A 17,703-nucleotide genomic window follows, 5' to 3' on the forward strand; every position below is an offset into this window, starting at 1 on the left:
GGTCCTAAATTACGTGTGAAAAAGTGCTAAAAGTGTATTTTGGAAGTGTGTGTGCCTGTCTGTGACTAGACTTGTCCCCAGAGCACCTGCACTGTTGTACATTAATGTACTCAAAAAGGCCTAACAGGGAAGGGCAAATACATCACTACTGTGCTGAATGCAGAGTGGGATTGATGGGCTGCTTCAGGGTATCAGCCTGTCTCTGCTCTTGAAGAGGAAAATAGCAATGATTTTTGCAGGTACCAACAATAACCTGATCAGTAATTCTGACCTGCTGGGGAGAGAAAGACAAATTTGCATCTAAAGTCCTATACATTAGGAATAACGTATTTAAAGTTAAGCATGTGCCAGTTAAACATGTTTTGAAGGGTTTTGTAGGATTGATTTCATAAACCAGAAAAACAGTAGGATTGCAGCTGTTAGTTCTCCAGCCTAAATTCCTAATGTACGTGTGACTCTCTTTGTGTCTCCTCAGACCTGAACCATGTCCCACCCATCCTGGCTGCCACCCAAGAGTACCAACGAGCCTGTTGGCCACGTTACTGCAAGGATGGAGACCACACACACCTTTGGGACTCCCAGCATCTCCGTGTCCACCCAGCAGACCCCAAAGAAGTTTGCGCCTGTGGTCGCCCCCAAACCAAAGTACAACCCGTACAAGCAACCAGGAGGTGATGGTGAGTATTTATTTTCTAGGAAGGAACCACAACTGCCTGGTTCAGAGGAAGGGACTGCTAACACAGGCTGTTCTTGATTTGCTCTTCATTGGTGAGATTGTGAGAGACTCCCCTTTTCAGGTCACTCAAATCAAGAAGGATTTGAAGGTATCTCTTCTCCTTGCTCTGGCTAGCTACCCTCCTGAGAAGTGCAGGGCTGGGAGAGGACATGAGGACAGATCTTTCTCAGTTTAAATTGAAAGCAGATGTCCTATGTCCAGGACTGGTACTTTTCAAGGGGTTTTGCTTGTTTGGTCCCTGCTGGCACGGGATGATTCAAGGAGCTTGGGCTCAAACAACCCTTTTCAGTATTGTTTCTTTCACCCCAGCACAGGGGAATCTTTACAAACAGGGGATTCATCTGTGGAATATAAGTATAATTGGGGGTGGTAGTATATAAATTTGGCCAGTGAGTCTGGAAGTGTTTTCTCTCCAGACAGCTGGATGGGTTGTACTAGTTTTGTTCTTTCCCTCTACCATGGAACACTCTTGAATATGAAATAATTGGGAAGATATTCAGGTGACCAATGGCCTCTGGAGCTGTTACATCAGCAAAACAAATGCCTGCCAGTCACTCTGTGTCAGCCTTCCTCTACTTCTTGCTGTGAAAGTCCTCTCCTGATGTAGTTGAGCAGCAAGTGTGGGATTTGGGTTCCTGGCTTGTGGATACATGGAGGAAGGGAGTTCCCAGGAGCAGAAGTGCATGGCTGGGAGCACCCCTGGAACTTGCAACTGGAAACCTGCAGGTTGGAGCACCTGGGATGCCCCTGGCTGACAATGGAGAGTTTGTGATGGAACTGCAGCAGAAAAAAATGGAGGCCACGGATTTTAGGAGAGAGTTGTTTTGGCAGAGCATGACATTTCTATTCCTGGTGATTTACTGTAGGTAGAAGTGGGGGGAGGTTCTTCCCCTCCTCATCTCCAACCTTTTTCTAAAGAAAAGCTTAGCTGTATTCAAGAAAATTGCCAAACCACCTTTTGTATTTGGTTTTGGATGCTCTACATTGTTCCTTCACCACTTTTTCCTCTTTTATGTTGAGTACAATAAGATAAATATCACCTGTATATTTTTTCCACTTTCTCCACTGTCTTTTGAAAGCGTATACATTTTCAGAAACACTACAGAATAATGGAAAAGAGAAAGAAAAACAAAGCAGCATATTAAATTTTACCACTTGAGTGATTTGCTAAAGTTAAGGACATTTTATAGGAAAGTTGGAAAAGCCTGATGAGTGTTTTGGGTATTTTTTGTCTGCCGCTCTAACTTCGGAGAATTCAGAACGAAAAAAGAAAATGTGTTGGAGGGGGAAAAGCAAAGTCATTTGCACCTGTTCTGCTGCTTTCCGTAACAAAACTTAGTGAGAAATAGGAAGAGAAAGACATTTGGAATTTAAAAAGTAAAAAACAATCCATTTCTGAAATGCAAAGAAAATGTCACCTTCAAGTCAAGTGGAAATTTATTTTTCTAATTCTTTTGCAATTCAAGATAATAAGGGAATATGGCCCTTTTTTTCCTAGGAAATCTGTTCTTGATCGGTCACGATTTTTTGTGTGACAAAGGTCAGTATGTCTTAATTGTCAGTGTTTTAGTGATTGTAGGTCTAATTGTTTGTGACTCAGGAACATTATCACCTTCTAAAAAAATCCTTGTGTTTCTTGCCATTTGTGGAAGGAAGTTTTCCCGAAGAGCAGAACAGGCACTGCAGGCTGAGAAGGGGAGACAAGGCACTCAGACATTTCTCACGTAACCCAGCGTGCCTGATCCTGCAAGCAGTCAGGCATCTCTGGGTCTGCTGGAAACCAGGAGACCTTTGGGAACTCCCAGGGGCCTTTGTCGGTGCCAGTCCCTTTCCTTGTCTGACACTGGGATTTTAGACACATCCCATCATTATCTGACAGGCCTAGAAGAGCTAAGGGTTGGCCAGGACCTGGTCAGAGGTAGGCTTAGTGATGTGACAACATGCCTGCAGCTTTAGCTAATCCACTTCCAGAAGGTGACATGCTGCTGGTTGCTGTCAGCAGCCTGTGCAAAGCCATTACCATCCATTTATAACCCAGAGAACATGAGGCTTCTGGGATCTGGCAGGCGAGGGCTGGGGGGCAGTGAGAAATAGTTAGCCCAATGTGCTTCATTCACTTGCTATGGCTCCCTTCTCTCTCCCAGAGAATTGTTTTTTCAATGACCTCCCTGATTTCTGCAGGAATAATTCAGCCTGGGAGATGGCTTCAGGCCCCACTGGTTCTCTGCTTACAGGGGCACTGCCATTTTGCCTCAATTTGTCCTCTGTTGGACACAGGTCTTTCCCACCTGGTTAGCTGTGAGTCTGTAGGTAGAGGAGCAGCAGCATTCCCTCAAACCCCGGTGTGTTTTCATCCCTCCTACCCTGCCAAAGCTGCTTAACCGGAGGCACATGGGCTTCCCAGGCATCCATTTGCTGGAGAGGAGTGGGAGCAACAGCACTGCTCTGGAGGAGGGTTGTCCTGCTGCTATTATTGGTCAAGAAGTGGCTGTGCTCATCATAGCCTTGGCTGCCCCAGCAGTGTCACTGGAATTGTCTCCCTGCAGCCTTTGAAGTGTCTGGAATCTCTCTGGGAGACTGGCAAATTCTGTTCCTGGTAGTTTCTTCAGTTCATTCCTGTTAACGCTTAGGAATGTGCATTCTCTGACCTTGTGGTTCTTATTATTATTTTGTAGGTGTGTTGCTTGTATGTAGAGGGTCAGTTAAGCTGATCACATCTGTGGTTTTATTTCTTGTTCATATTGAAAGCAGAGGGGAAAAACACTAGAGTGAAAGACTATGGAGCAGGTGCTGTGTGTAGCTCTCTCTCCCTCCCATCTCCTACAAAAGCATTTCCTTAGTCTCACCTTGATTTCAATTTTATTTTTTATTTCTTGATACCTGCACAAAACTCAGCCAGAAGGTGCTGATTAAAAGCTGCTTAATGGAACCTTTGCTGAAGTTAGAAATGGTTACATGACTGAAACAAAGTGAAATAGCAGCAGCCAGCAGTTTATAAACCAGGAGCATTTTACTGTGATTTGAAGCACTCAGGGCATGTGTTCAGACCACTGAAGTAGCAATTTTCCTGGTGCTGCCAACCCCCCTCTGTGCTGTTTGCCTTGCTGAGTTGCTGCAGCTTGTTTCAGACCAGATTTATCCACTCATCAAAGCAGAGACCATGTCTTGCTCTTGCAGGGATCTGCCTGGGGGCCCCTGGGTATGACTGCAGTAGTGGTAGAAGTAATGATCATAATGGTAATCATCATCAATAAGAGCTGAGCCCTGCTTGGCATTCTGCACAGGTCTGTGCCATGCAGGCAGCCCAAGAGGCAGGCACAGCCTGTTTGTATAGGTCCTTCCAACACCTGCTGTGGTCTGGGCTGTGTTTCTGGAGGATTTAGTGCTGCCACTCCCCAGTGTGACGCTTTGCAGGGGATTAACTTTGCCTGATGCTGGGAGGTGTGAGCACCACAGTTCCCGGGAAGTGCTGGTGCTCATCATCTTACAGAACTCTGTTTTTACCCCACAGACAGAGGAGAGGAGAACTGTTCAAGATTGGGGAAGATGTTTATTGACAAGGTGAACAATTGTGCATTGGCAGGAGGTGTAGCTGCAGAGGAATTAGGCTAGAAATCAAAATTAAATGTCCAGACATGTGAGCAGTAGCTCTAAGAGTTTAACTGGGGTCAGGGGTGGTCCTTGGATGGAGCTAGATGTGTCTGAAATTTGAGAGCATCTTCTCTTCATGCTAGGAGAAGATGAGCCCTGAGATGGATGAGGCATCAACCAGCCATGGGTCCTAACAGTCTGCTTCTTAAATATTTGGCTTCTTTCTCCATGCTCATGTGTTTGCCCTCCTTCTTTTCCTCAGCAGACCCTGTCCAGCAGTGTGCACAGTGGGTTTTGTCCTACACCAAAAATCTCTTAAAGGAACTAAGATTTTTTTTTTTTTCTGAGGAGTTGGTATTAATTTTGTTTCATTTAAAAGCAGTGAATGCCCCATCATTTAAAGTGCTCAGGGTCAGGTTGGACAGGGCCTTGAGCAACCTGCTTTAGTGAAAGATATCCCAGCTGATGGCAGGGGCTTTGGATTGTATTACTTTTCAAGGTCTTTTCAATCCAGACCTTTCTGTGGTTGCCCTTCCTCCTTTTCCTGCCACTTACTTCTCTCTTGCTCTCCAGCTTTTAAGCTTAAATTGGTATTTCAGCATGTTCAACAGAGCTGGAGCCTTAAGGAAACACTGCCACACAGCTGTTCCCATCGATGCTGGGCTCAGGAAGATAGAAAGGATTTATAGCTTGCAGATGAAGCAAATTCCATCTTTGCCTTAGTTCCAGAAAATGGGGCCTCACCCTGCAGGGCAGACTAAGGAGGCATCTGGTGTGGGGTGAAATTGGTGATAGCTGATCTGCTGGCTTAGTGCCGGCTACTGTGGGGCTGATGCTGCTGGGGTGGCACTGGGGTTTGTAAAGGCCAGAACTGGGGGCTTCAGAAATGTGTAAAATCTGTTGTCAGTCAGAGGTACTCAGAAGAGCCTGAATCAGGGCCGCTGGATGGCTTGGGAGCAGTGAGTTACAAACTTTGCAATATGAGTTGCCTTTTGGTTTGGATTTTGGTTTGAATCTTGTTTTAGTAGCCACAAAAGTTCTTTCCCCCCTTGCCTCCAAATAAAGCTCTGCAAGTCCAGCAGAAACAAGACTGTGCTGAAACAGGTGGAGCAGAGTGGTGTGCTGAGGAGGCTCAGCTGGATTGCAGGGCTGGGCTTTCTGGCCCAGCATTTGTGAGCACTAGTGCAGCTCCCTGGGGATTGAACTCTGCCATAGCTCCTCTGCCACTGTGTGTAGTCACTTGGAGGATGATTTCATGGTGGTAGAGAAGGAAATTGGTCCATCCTTGCCTACCAGTAAGTGTCAGATCATTGAATGGTTTCCAGGAGTTCTCCTGCTCCTGCAAAGATGATTCTTTCCATGTGTCTTTTGTTCATATGAACAGGACCATGTGTTTTTCTCAAGCTGCCTGGGACAGGCTGAGATGCTGCAATGCCAGCTCTGGTCAGAAAGGGATGTGCAGCAGCATCCCTTACAGGGCAGTCACTCTGTGGGGCTGGCCAGGGCTTGGAGGTGCTTCTCTGTCACACTCTGGGGTTCTCAGGACATGCTGTACAAAATTAGCCACTTTATGCTGTTGGGTACTTCTCAATTCAGTATTTATTAGTGCTGATGTCTTTCATTCTAATTGCCATCCTTAGTGAATATAGTATTTGCAGAAACACTTAATATGGATTTAATAATGGAAACTTATCGAAGGGATGAGCCTCAAAGCAATCTCCTCCTTTCTCCTTCCTTTCCTTGGGCACCTTTCAGATATGGTGAGCAACAGGTCTCATGTGTGGCAGGCACATTCTTCTCTCTTCCAGGATTTTTCATAGAAGAGCACAGAGGAAAGAAAGAGAAAACAATTTCTATTGCTGCTCCTTGTTTTTCTCATGTGGAACATGTTTGGAGAATTGTTTACCTGGGGTGATTGCTTGATTGGATTCTGGTGAGGATTGTTTGAGCCTCATGGCCAATCCAATCCACCTGTGTCTGGACTCTCACGAGAGGGTCATGAGTTGTGACTTAGTTAGATATGGTAGTTAGAAAAAGTAGGTATGTAGTTTTAGTATCTCCTTTAAATAGTATATTAATGTATTATAGTATAGTTATAATAAATAAATCATTCAGCCTTCTGAGCTGGAGTCAGACATCATAACTTCTTTCCACCGGGTTTGCCTGCGTTTACAATACTCATGTGAATGCCTTTGAGGTTTTAATTGCCTTTTTAAAAACCATCTCCTTCCATTTTCCTTGGTTGGAGGAGTAAGCAAGTGACTCATGAGACAAGTCAAAGGAGCAGGACCAGCTCCAGGGCAAGGCTATGCCATGGACAGCAGTGTGTGTTCTTGAACCCAGCTGATCCAGGTTTCCCAGAGCTTGACTCTCTGTGCCCTCCTCTTCTTCATGGGTGTGGAGGCTTTTGAGCGCTGGTGAGTTATGTTCTGCTATGTCTGTAGGGGACTGGGGGCATGAACGATCAGGCTGTTTGTTGTTTTGCTGTTATGTTTTGGGTTTTTTTTCCAGGCAGATATACCTAGTAGGTTTTGTTTACAGCAGCTACTATCAGTAGCTCTGTCTTAATTTTTGAAGCTTGGGTATGGATTTATTGGACTAGACACCCTGTGTTATAGCTGTGCTGTTCCCTGCTCTGCAGTCTTTGACAGTTCATAGAAGCCAAAAAGGTCCAGAGTCTATTCATTATTTGTATTGAGAGCTCTGAAAGAATAAATTCAGGCTGACCTGAAAGATTCTGTGGTGCGGTGTTTTTTTGTTTTTTTTTTTGGTTTTTTTTTTTTTTTTTTTTTTTTTTTTTCCTGGTTGCCTGTGCTGGTTCTGTTCCACAGCAGGAGGAATTCTCACTTGTGGAAGGGCTGTGTTGGCTGAGAGGCAGAGGGGTGTTGTACCTGCTCCTTGAAGTATCTCAGGAGCTTCTGCAGTGCTGTGCTGGTTGTTGGAGGAAGGCTGGGTGCAGGCACAGTGAGCTGTCTCATCCATGCTCCTGTGGTGGATTTGTGTGTGCATTGTTCAACACTAACATCAGATAATGCAGTTCTCCAGAACTGGACAGCTATCAGGAGCCAGCATATGTTAGGAGTTATGCCTGTGGACCATTGCTGCTGCCCAGATGAGGGATGGGAACACATTGTTACTCTGAATTGAGTCCTGAGAGTACCAGAGTATTTCCAGTGGGATCTGCTGGTCCCTCTCTTGCTCCTCATCTCTGCTACTAGCTGAAAAAAAAATCATTGATGTTTCATGGGGGAGGCAGTGTCTCAGTGGTGGGACAAAAAGATAGGCTGAGAAGTGCTCTAACTCATTTATGGTCCCATCAATTGCAATGGATGATGTGGTGCCATCCCTCACAGCACTGTGCTCACGGAGTTGAAAAACGTGGTGTGAATAAAGTGGTGGTCTTACTGTTTCAAGTCTTCCTGGCTGGGCCTGACCACAGTCCCCATGTTAGTGCTTGTTTCTTGGAAAAAGCTTTTTTAAAGTGCATGTTATAAACTTTTAAAGTCTTTCTTAATTCTTCTCTCATTTTTCTATGTGTTTCTTGTACTGAATGAGATGCAGCAGATGAAGCAATACTTTATTCATTAGTGTGAGAACTGCATCATCCACAGGCTCTTACAAAATGCAGCTGGTGAAAATGATCTTGAAACTCCAGGCCTCTTTGTGGTGGGAGGTGGGCTTGCTGCCTTCACACAAGAGCATTTAAAGCACAGACAAAGCACCTGAACCCTGCATGAGTGGGAAGGTGGAGATCCCTAGCTGTGAACCAGTTTGGGGCACCCTTTTGGAAGTGTCCATTGATTTCTCTTGAAGCACATCCTCTCTCCTGTTGGTCAAGAACTGAGTGAAACCAGTTGGAAATGAGTGGTGGTTCTCATTTGTATAAAACTGGATTTAAACTGCCCCAAGCAAACTGGGCCATGTTGAAGAGGGATGAGATCAAGCTGGTGCCTTTGTGCCTGGGCAGCGTTGCTCCACTCAATAACTTCTGAGTTACAGGCACAGGGATTTTTGCCCAGTTGTCCCCAGCACAGTGACCAGTGTCAGGACCTGTGAGTCTCACCAGTGTGAATAAACTGGCTCTGTGTGGGGCCTTCTGTCTCGTAAGCATTCATCCCAAAAGTTGTTTTGTTGGATAACACTGTCTGCATCTACTATTTTTTTGCCAGTGACAAATCCATGGAACTGTATCTTGGCTTTGCTCTCAGGATGAGCATTTTCTTTTTTTGAAATACCACCTTAGGGAAAGGCCCTGGGAAGAATGCAGCATAAAACAAGTGCATAAAAACTGTTATTGAACTAGTATACTTATCTGTAGTTCATAAAATGTCAAGTCAAGCCACCAGGTTTTATTAAGTATTCTGACCCATGTTTTGTTAGAATTACAAATATTAAATTTTCACATGCTCTGGAACACATTGCCTCTTATTTGGGAACTACTTGAAGTAGTGCCTAGCCTTGGGTTTCATTCTGGTGAGTGAGCTTGTATTTTCTCAGTTATTTGGTATCATAAAGCAAACATTGCACTTCTCAGCAGGTAGTTTCTTAATTTTTTTCTGCCCTGACTATTTTTTCTCATTTTCTTTTCTCCTGTCTGTCTGTTCTTCCAAGATACTATATTTAATTTTTCCACTTCATTATTTCAAACATCAAATAGTGATTCATCTTAGCAGCGGCCTGTTCCGTGAACCACAATAGTTTGGGTAGAATAAAGAAAACGGGCAAAAAAGGGAAGGGAAAAAGAGAAAGAGAAGACATTTCTGACACACTGAAATGGAAGTATCATTTAATAACTTGAATTGCAAACGTCTGTCATCAACCATATCAAACCTTCTGTTAAACAGATAATGTTTGTCCTGTATGTAGTTTTACAGAGCTGTGGTGCCCAGTCAAAGCAAGAGAGCAATGCTAATGTGGAAATAGCTTGAATTCAAGCAGACAGCACTTGTCCCTTTTATTTTAATCTGAGATGTTAACAGCCTCCAAATGCTAGTCTGTTAAATAATAATTGTTATACAACAGTTAACAGTCTAGTAATATTTAATTTTTTTTGCTGTTCTTCACACAATGCAGCTCTTCTACTCACTGGAAACTAACTATTACAGTAAAGGATTATATGTATGCTTTTCCTTTTCTCTGCCTAAAGCTTTTTTATTTTGCCAGGCTGAATCCTGCTAAATCAGAGCAACCAGTAAATGTATATTGGATTATATTACAGGTTGATGTAATAAAAGGTTGGAGGAATGAATGAGCAAGTCTTGAAGCCACAGAAGCTGTACTTGTGGCCAAAGAGCAGGCATTTCTAGCAGTGAATCCTACACAAATACAATTTGGACTAAATATACAAGGCCTGAAATGTTTGTTGCTAAGCAAAGCATGTTTAGATGGGCTTGGCACAGGAATTGAGGGTCCGTGGGCAGGACTGAGAATCCTGTGGCTCTGCTTTGCCCGGGGAGGGTGATTTTGCAGGAGATGAGCAGGAATCTGCTCTAGATCCTGATAAGCAGTAAGCTAGTTTCCTACTATCTGAAAATTCCCCTTCTGACTTCTTCTTTAACCAGCATGCACACTGCAAAGTTTTCTGTGGAGGAAAGTGGAGGCATACTCCAGGGGCTCGACTGGGGATTTACCCAAACTATTTGAGCAGCTGAAGTGCAAAAGTCTCACATGTCTCTTCCAAGTCTTAATTCCTGTGATGACAATGACTAAGGAAAGGTTTTGGTTTCTTCTAGATATTACCCAAATTGTAAAGCCAAGCCTGCTGTTAAGGGCTGGTGGGTAGAAACTGCACTGTCATGACAGCTGGCATTTGTTGTGTCAAGCACTGAATTTATGGGAAATGACATGGAGATGAGGAAGGAACCTGTCCTCTGGGTCATCTCTGTTACAAGGCCCACTTGAGAAGTTTTATCGATTGCTGTTTCTGAATTCTCTGCACTACCTGTGGTGTGAGGGTCTGCCCAGGGGTCCTGCCACAGGAGTTGTCCTGAGTGAGCTGGTGGGAGGAGAGGAGGCCCTCAAGAGTATGAAAATGATACCAAAACAGTGTGGGTAAACACAGTCTTTTGAAAGTAGGTTTAATAGAAGAAAGTATAGAAATTTAAAGTTTATGTTATAAAAAGTGAACGTGATGTGGGTTGAATTCTTACTAAGTGGAGACTAACAGTCTCTGAGGTTCGTGCCCACATTCTTAGAAAACCAGTTCTTTGGTTCTCAACAAAATCAACTTCCCTCAACTTTTTGCCCCATGTACCCCTCAGTACAAGCTCTCAATTTGTGCTCCAAATTTCCTATCTCCTCCACTGGCTCCATCAACTATTCTTTTTTGCAGAGGGCACAGTGCCAGGCTGTGGCTGCTTCTGCATGAGCTCGGAGCCTCTTGGGCATCACAGTAGTTTCCTTGGCACTGCTGGACACCTACAGCTGGATCTATTTCCAGCTGCTTTCCTTATCCAGAGCAATACAGCTCTTTGCAGGACCAGTTCACCTCAAGTGTCACAATCAGCTTTATAATGTGCTGTCAGACCCTTCAAGGGAATGCTCTGACCCAAACTGTGCTGTGTATTTGCAAAGTTTATTTTTCAAGAAGGTGAAAAGGAGTAATCATTGTTCCTAGGCCACTTCTTAGGAAGGGTAAGAAAAGGAAAGTTGCTCAGTGAGGATCCAGTAACACCATTCCAGCTGTCAGACAGTGAAGCACAGGAGGAAAAAGTCAATTCTTCTCCCTTCCCAGTCCTGTGATTTAAAATGTTTGAACGTGCACTTCAGAAGCTGGGGAAGTAAAAGCCCCCAGTTGTGCCTGGAGACTCTCCAAAGGCCATGGCGAGCGAAGGGGCTGTGGAGTGTTAATCCAGTCCATCATTTTGTAACAAGCCCGATGCTCTTGTATGAGCCGTGTCAGGCTGTTGTCTGCACGCTGTCTTTGCTGATCACAGTAATCGGGTCATAGGAGAGGGAGAAGTAATAGCGTGTCTCTTAGCAACCAGCCCCAGGAGAAAGAGAAAATTACTCAAACAGACTATCCAGCCAGGGAAGTAGAAAGATGAAATTTTCTGAAAGTCTGTTGGAAAGTGCTCAGGGACATAATTCTTTTATGTGTGATATCCTTACAGGCTGGATCCAATGGTATCAGATGCTTTTTTTTTTTTCCTTGTTGTCTTTCTGGTAAACTTTTATTTTTAATTGGCCTCAGAAAAAAATAAAAAAAGGGGAAGAACTCCATGAAACAGACACATTTTGAAAACATAAGGGACAGATTTTTGTATTTTTGAAAATACAATTTTTGAATTTTGAATTTTGAAAATTTGGAAATACAAATTTGCCAAGGAGGAGGGAGGGAGAGGAGGTCAGTGTGTCTCAGGCAGGAGACGAGGGGAGCCTCTTATCTCTGCACGAGTGCTTTGAATGCTTCCCGTGTCACTGCGAGCCAAAGCACGTTGCTGTATCTGCCAACGCTGCAGTGGCATGTGCAAAACAAACTTGTTGGGTCTCCATTGCATTGCACAGGGTGTCCTGTCTCATGAGTGCCACAGACTGTGAGCTGTGATGATTGACAACTTGGCAGAGAGCTGGACCCGACCTGCCCTCCCAGTGGCCGTGCCGGGAGAGCCTGGCTGAGAGGCCAGGCAGAGCAGGTACTGCTTGAGTTCCTGCCAGCAGCCTTTTTCTCATTATCCTGTTTTTTTGTCCTCATCTAAGCTACTGGTTTGTGTAAGACATGTAGGGAAACATCTCTGAGGCCTTCTGAAGGACTTTTTGGCCAATGTTGGCCCCAGGTCTCAGAGGGAGGGCAGTGGTAGGAGCAGTCCGGAAGTCATAGTAATAAATTGAAGCATTTGCAGCTTGTGTGTGGGATGGGCACAAGTATGTGTGCTTGTATCTTATGCTTTCAAAAATTTATTTTTCATTCCAGAAGTTGTACTTCTCTGGTCAGCTGGTCTGCATCCTCCCCAGTGGGGTGTGCTGGCTGCTTAGGGAAGGGGGGACCAAGCCTGGCATGATCTGCCCACCCTTGCTAAACAAGACCATAAATCTGTGTGTGTTTAATGGAAATAAAGTGAAATACTCTAAAATGGTTGTGAGTGCCCAGATTTGTGGTTGCATCCTTAAAACTATTGCAGGGACAAAAATCTTTCTGAAAGCTTGGCTTAGTCTCAGGCTTTGAGGAGACATAAGGGCACTGTTGCATGTATGGAGGGGAGCAGGCACTGATCCAGCTACTAGTCCATGCCCTTACTCTGCTTTTGTGTGCTCTGTGATACTAGGGCACATCTACTTTATGCAGGGGGACCAGCTCACTTCTGCAGATGATAGTTTGACTATCAGTAGCAGATCTACTTGCAGATTCATGTGGTTTACTGAAGGGTGCAGCCATTCCCCCAGATCAGGATCCTGGACAGTTGGGTAAAAGGTTTGGGCTGATCTGGACTGCTGTGGTTGAGTTGTTGTTGGTACCTGGGTTCATTCAAGTCTTGTTAAGGAGCCTTGGAGACAAAGCTGACTTCAATGTCTTATCCTGGAAATAATCTGTAGAAGAGAGGAGAAAAACCACAACCTTGCAGCTGCACAGGATATCTTAGAAGCAATATCTACTACTGTCAAAGAAAAGTGAGATAAGGAACACTATTGATTGTGACTTCTTCCAAGAAAATCATAGAGACTCCTGATTTGCTGTCTTGTCAGAAAGAAGAAATACTTTTTTCCTTAAAAGTTTAGTAATTTAAGAATTCCCTTGCTATTTTTGTGAGTACCAGTAAGTGAGTAAAAATTTCCTGGAATTTTTTCCCCAACTTTATAAATACCACCCCATGGCTTGCAGAAGTGACTCAGTTTGGGAAGTCAACACCAGGCACTTCCTCAGCACAGCCTGGCAGCCCCCCAGCCAGAGCACACAACTTCTTCAAAATTGCTAATTGGTTCTTAATCTGCAGTACATTTGGGCTTCTTGAAAACTGAATTCCTGTTGCTCATTCTGACCTTCCTGTCATGTTAGAGATGATGGCACAGGGGACAGAAGAGGCTGAAGCACAGTTTGAGTCTGGAAAGTTGTAATTGGTATTTTGAGGTGCCACCTTTTCTCTGGATAACAAGCTCATTGAATGACCCCAACTGACAGATAGATGAAGTGCTTCTAATTGCCATATCTCACTGTCCTGGGACCAAGATTATCTCACAGACCCTGCTTTTGTAATTGGGTCCTTTCTTCCTTCCCATTACACTTTTGACATCACTTTTGTACCAGCTGGGCACAAATAAGAGCCATTTGTAATTCTTTGTATGGTGCCCAAGGAGAAATAGAACCTGGCCTACTGAATTAATTCTGCAGGCATAGGGGGAAAATTACACTAGGAGCTCAGGTCTGACACAGAGGCCTTACGTAAAAATCAATCTATAAAGACAAGAGGCAATGCATGAGGGAAGTGTGAGTTGGGTAAAATCACAGCTGGGCTGTATCTCCTCTGGTATCAGCATGGACAGGATACCACGCAGTTGTACCAGATAATGCATGAAGCACTGCAGTATCTTCCTTATCTTCTGCTTAGTCCATTCAATGCCTTAGATTTGAATTAAATTCACAATTGATCTCTTCTTATTAACCCATCCATGCCCACAGTGATCCTGCAGAGTCTGGCACTGTAACCCTTTTCTACAGCTGGAAAATCAGTTGGGTTCGTAACAGGAGAACACTTGACCGACTTCTCTTGGTGCATCTGTTGCTCAGCCTGTGTGTAAAAATGGGACAATAGCTCCTCAAGAGGGAGAGATGACCTTGTGGCAGCAGGAGGGGGTTGGGCTGGTGCATCTCTGGCTGCCAGATCTCTAGGTTTTGTTCATACATCCCTTATTAGGATCAAGAGTCTTTCAGACTTAGCTGCAGGAAGGATTGGTTGGGCTGAACCTGAAAACTTATGATAATTAAAACATTTCTCCATGCCAGTAAATCATACTTATTGGATAGAAGAAGAAAATACTTTAAATTTAGCAGCTAATCCAACACAAAGGATGTGATGCGTGACCACAGCTGAGATACTTCCTGTAAACAGAGTTGGACTTTTTAAACAAGAAATCTCCCAATCACCATGATTCCATTTTGAGTATATTGTGTTTTCCTGAGATATCATGGAGACAAGCTAATGGAGGGTCCGTTTGCCTTTTTATGTTTTCTCATATGGGAAAACCATATAATATTCCTGTTTCTGGTGCACAGTTAGCACTGTCTCTTTGCATCCAAAAGCGCTCTGGCTTTGATCCCTTTTGCCTCAGTGAGAATGTGTTTTGTAACTGCAGTAGGGAAACAAATAAAAGAAAAATAAAGTAGCAGGGTGACTATTTTGGGAGATGAGCTTTCGCTTGGTATGTTGATTTTCCGAAGAGATATGGCACATCCAGTACCTCGTGTAAGTTGACCATCCAGCATGGCATGGGACTGTGGAGTGGGAATATTCCATTTTAAGACTCTGTTGGGCAAGACATGGGCTCATGTTTGATGAATGTTGCCAACTATTTGAAGTGCTGTGAATTCGACCTGTGAAACTGGAGGCGGAGGTGACACAAGTAGGAGAATCTGGACCTAAATGTCAGGGCCTAAAGGTCACTTTTCATCAGAGCAAAGTGCAGTTGTCACCACAAATGTGGGGCTGCAGGAAGGGCATTGTGAGGCTCCCCATCTATTTGATCTACTGCTACTTGACCAAATATGCTTAGTTTACACTAAGCCCAGAGGGTTTGTTTCTGAAAAACCTGTGTAGCAAATGTGGCTCTGATCTTAGGACTGAAACTCCCCCTTTTTTAGCTTTTTTTTTTTTTTTTTTTTTTTTGGCTTATTTTTCCCCTGTGGTCCAAGAGCTGTGAAGAAGTTTCTGGGCATTTGGACAGTGACTGAGATAAAACTGAAATCAGAGCTTTCTCATGCAGCAGTTCTGGCTCCATCATGCCCAGAGTAATGAAAGCTCTTTATGAGAGGAGCTGGAAAACTCATGAGGCATGAGAAGGAGCAGGAAGATTCATCTTATTTCTCTAAGCATTTAATTGCAAAATCTTTTCACTGCTTATTAAAATGATTAGTCAAGACTATTGGAAGGCAGTGAATGTCTATTTGTGGGAACTAGGGAAGGTTTGATCGTGTCAGATATCTTACCTCCTTGTTTTCCTTCTCTGTTACAAACGGTAAATAATTAAAATGAGGGTGTGTTTTGAAAAGAAGTTTTCTAAAGAGAGCTTGGAGGATTCTGTCCTTGTTTGTTAATTGTTTTGTATGGAATAATCACCATTTGCAAGTGGCCAAGAAACAACAAAGCATTTGTTTGCTACTCCCAATGCTTTAGCACGCTGTTTGGGAATGGAATCTTGGTTTTGTCTGGTTGTCCCTCATTCAGTGGTACTGCTGGGCACATTTCCCTCTGACACTTGCACAGCCCAGTTGCTGCTTGGTTAGGTCAGCGGTGGCTCCTCTGAGAGGATTTGTATAGGGGAAGACCTAAAGCCAGGTACTTCTTGTCGGGGGTGGCCCACTAGAGCTGAGAAAAGGCACAGCCTGCAAGGAAATAAAACACTTTTAGCTTTAGCCAGTAGCTCCAGTTTTTATTGGGAATAATCTGCACTGGGACACAAATGTGTTTACTGTGAAAATGTCAGTTTTATATCACCATATCGATGTACTTTTAAAATATTTGTTGGAAAACAGGAGAATGGAGTTTTCTGTCTTTGATTAAATATTTTCCTGTTAAGGTTTGGAAGCTGTGTCCCAGGGGGCTTATTCACATCTTGTACTTCAGCTGTGGGCTGATCTTCATGGGCACGGGATTTGTTTCACGCTTGGCTGGCATGTGGAGATCAGGGACTGCTGGAGTCTCAGTGGGAGCTGTGTGTGTGTAGCTCTCATATGAGTTAGCAAGTGGAGTAAAGCTGGAAGCACTGTATTATCTTCAGGTCACCCTGTTGACTCCAGTGAATGTCACTGATCACAATTTTGTCACTTTTGAGTCACCCTGTATGTGCTAGTAATGTTAAGAAGGCGTCTTAAGCCCAAAGGGGGTTCTTACTGAACTGCTCAGATCTTAGGATCAGGAGCATGATGCTTTCAGTGCAGGTGGCCTGGTGGATTTGTATGGGGCAGCTGCACAAAGCCCTCCCTGGGGGCTTGGGCTGTTGCTTTTAACATAGTGGAGAAACCTGATCCATTTCTCATCATCTTGACATGTTCTTCATCGACATTGGTACCTGATGAACGAAGCATTGCCTCTCAGACTCCATTGTCTGTTGCCTGTCACGTCATAAATCTCCCTGTGAAGCTCTAAGTAAACACCCCTGGGTGGAATCAGCAGGTCATTTTTGTGGCATTTCTTGTCAACTAAACAATAATTCATTAAAAATTTAATGACTCTTTTGCTCTGGAGAGGAAAAAAAGAGCTGGCGCCTGTCTTTCAAGTTTCTGTCTTGTTTGGCAATTTTATTTTGGAGATCTTTTTATATTTTATTTTGAAGGAAATCAGGTTGATAAACTAAAAGAAAGCCATCTTATTACAAAAAGCTTGAGTGCTTCTGAGAACATTTAAAACAAGGATGACTAGAAATGACCTTTCCATCCTGAAGCGAACTTTGAGCGTATTCTCCCTTTGGCATTTCTAATGATAGACTTTCCATCTGGTCTTTGCTTAAAAGCTAAGATGCAGCTTGGTTTTTTTCACATAAAAACTGTACATACTCTAAAATTAATCCTCTTGATCATTTCACTTCAGGGAGAGGAGTGCGGAAACACTGGGAATATCTGCTTATTTTTAGCAACTCCAGTTCTCCTGAGAGCAGATTCCTTTTGTCCCAAATAAAGTGGATTCTGATTTGAAGGAACCCTGGATTTCCCTCTGCTTAAATTTGGGGAGATTATACCCTCTAGAGGAGATTTTTAATGGAAATTGAAGAGATGTCAGTGGCTCTGGTGGGATCTGAATCAGTGGGGAGGGATTTGTGGTTACTTTAGCTACCCTGGGCAATACTGTAATTTCTAACACTGAGAGTTCCTGTTCCCAGTTTCCCATAGTGATTCCCCAAAGCTGAATGTACAAGAAGGAAATCCTAGCAAAATGAATGCTTCAGGGAAGAATTGGGGATCTCCCGAGAGCTACCACTGCAACCATTTAGCCTCATTTCAGCAGAATCTTTGGGGAAACTTCCTAAACCAATCCTTTTGCTTAGCAAGGCATTCCACCAAATGCCTGATTTGATCCATGCTTTGTGAAGGCCTGTGGGACATAACATTTAAGAATGCACTTGAACTTAAGAGTGTAACTGAGCCCCTGCTGCATGCAAGCACGTGCATGCAGGAGGGGGAATGTTTCTCTGGATTACATGTAGGAACATCAGATAGCAGATTTAATTTT

The 17,703-nt window shown here is 43.8% G+C and overlaps 1 protein-coding gene across 7 annotated transcripts in view; it reads left to right on the top strand.

Moving 5' to 3' along the window:
- The window catches only part of LPP (LIM domain containing preferred translocation partner in lipoma), a 322,183-nt gene that overhangs the window by 118,406 nt on the left and 186,074 nt on the right, over positions 1-17,703 (top strand). For 6 of the 7 annotated variants that reach the window (XM_053951296.1, XM_053951295.1, XM_053951294.1 and 3 more), the window contains one exon: positions 476-677. In XM_053951296.1, coding sequence (XP_053807271.1) covers positions 485-677 — 193 coding nt within the window. In that variant the 5' untranslated portion in view covers positions 476-484. Of the gene's footprint in view, positions 1-475; positions 678-17,703 lie in introns of those variants that run through there. The other variant, XM_053951300.1, reaches the window with a different exon arrangement.

Source organism: Vidua chalybeata, chromosome 10 (genome assembly GCF_026979565.1).
Source record: "Vidua chalybeata isolate OUT-0048 chromosome 10, bVidCha1 merged haplotype, whole genome shotgun sequence".
Taxonomy (NCBI): Eukaryota; Metazoa; Chordata; class Aves; order Passeriformes; family Viduidae; genus Vidua; species Vidua chalybeata.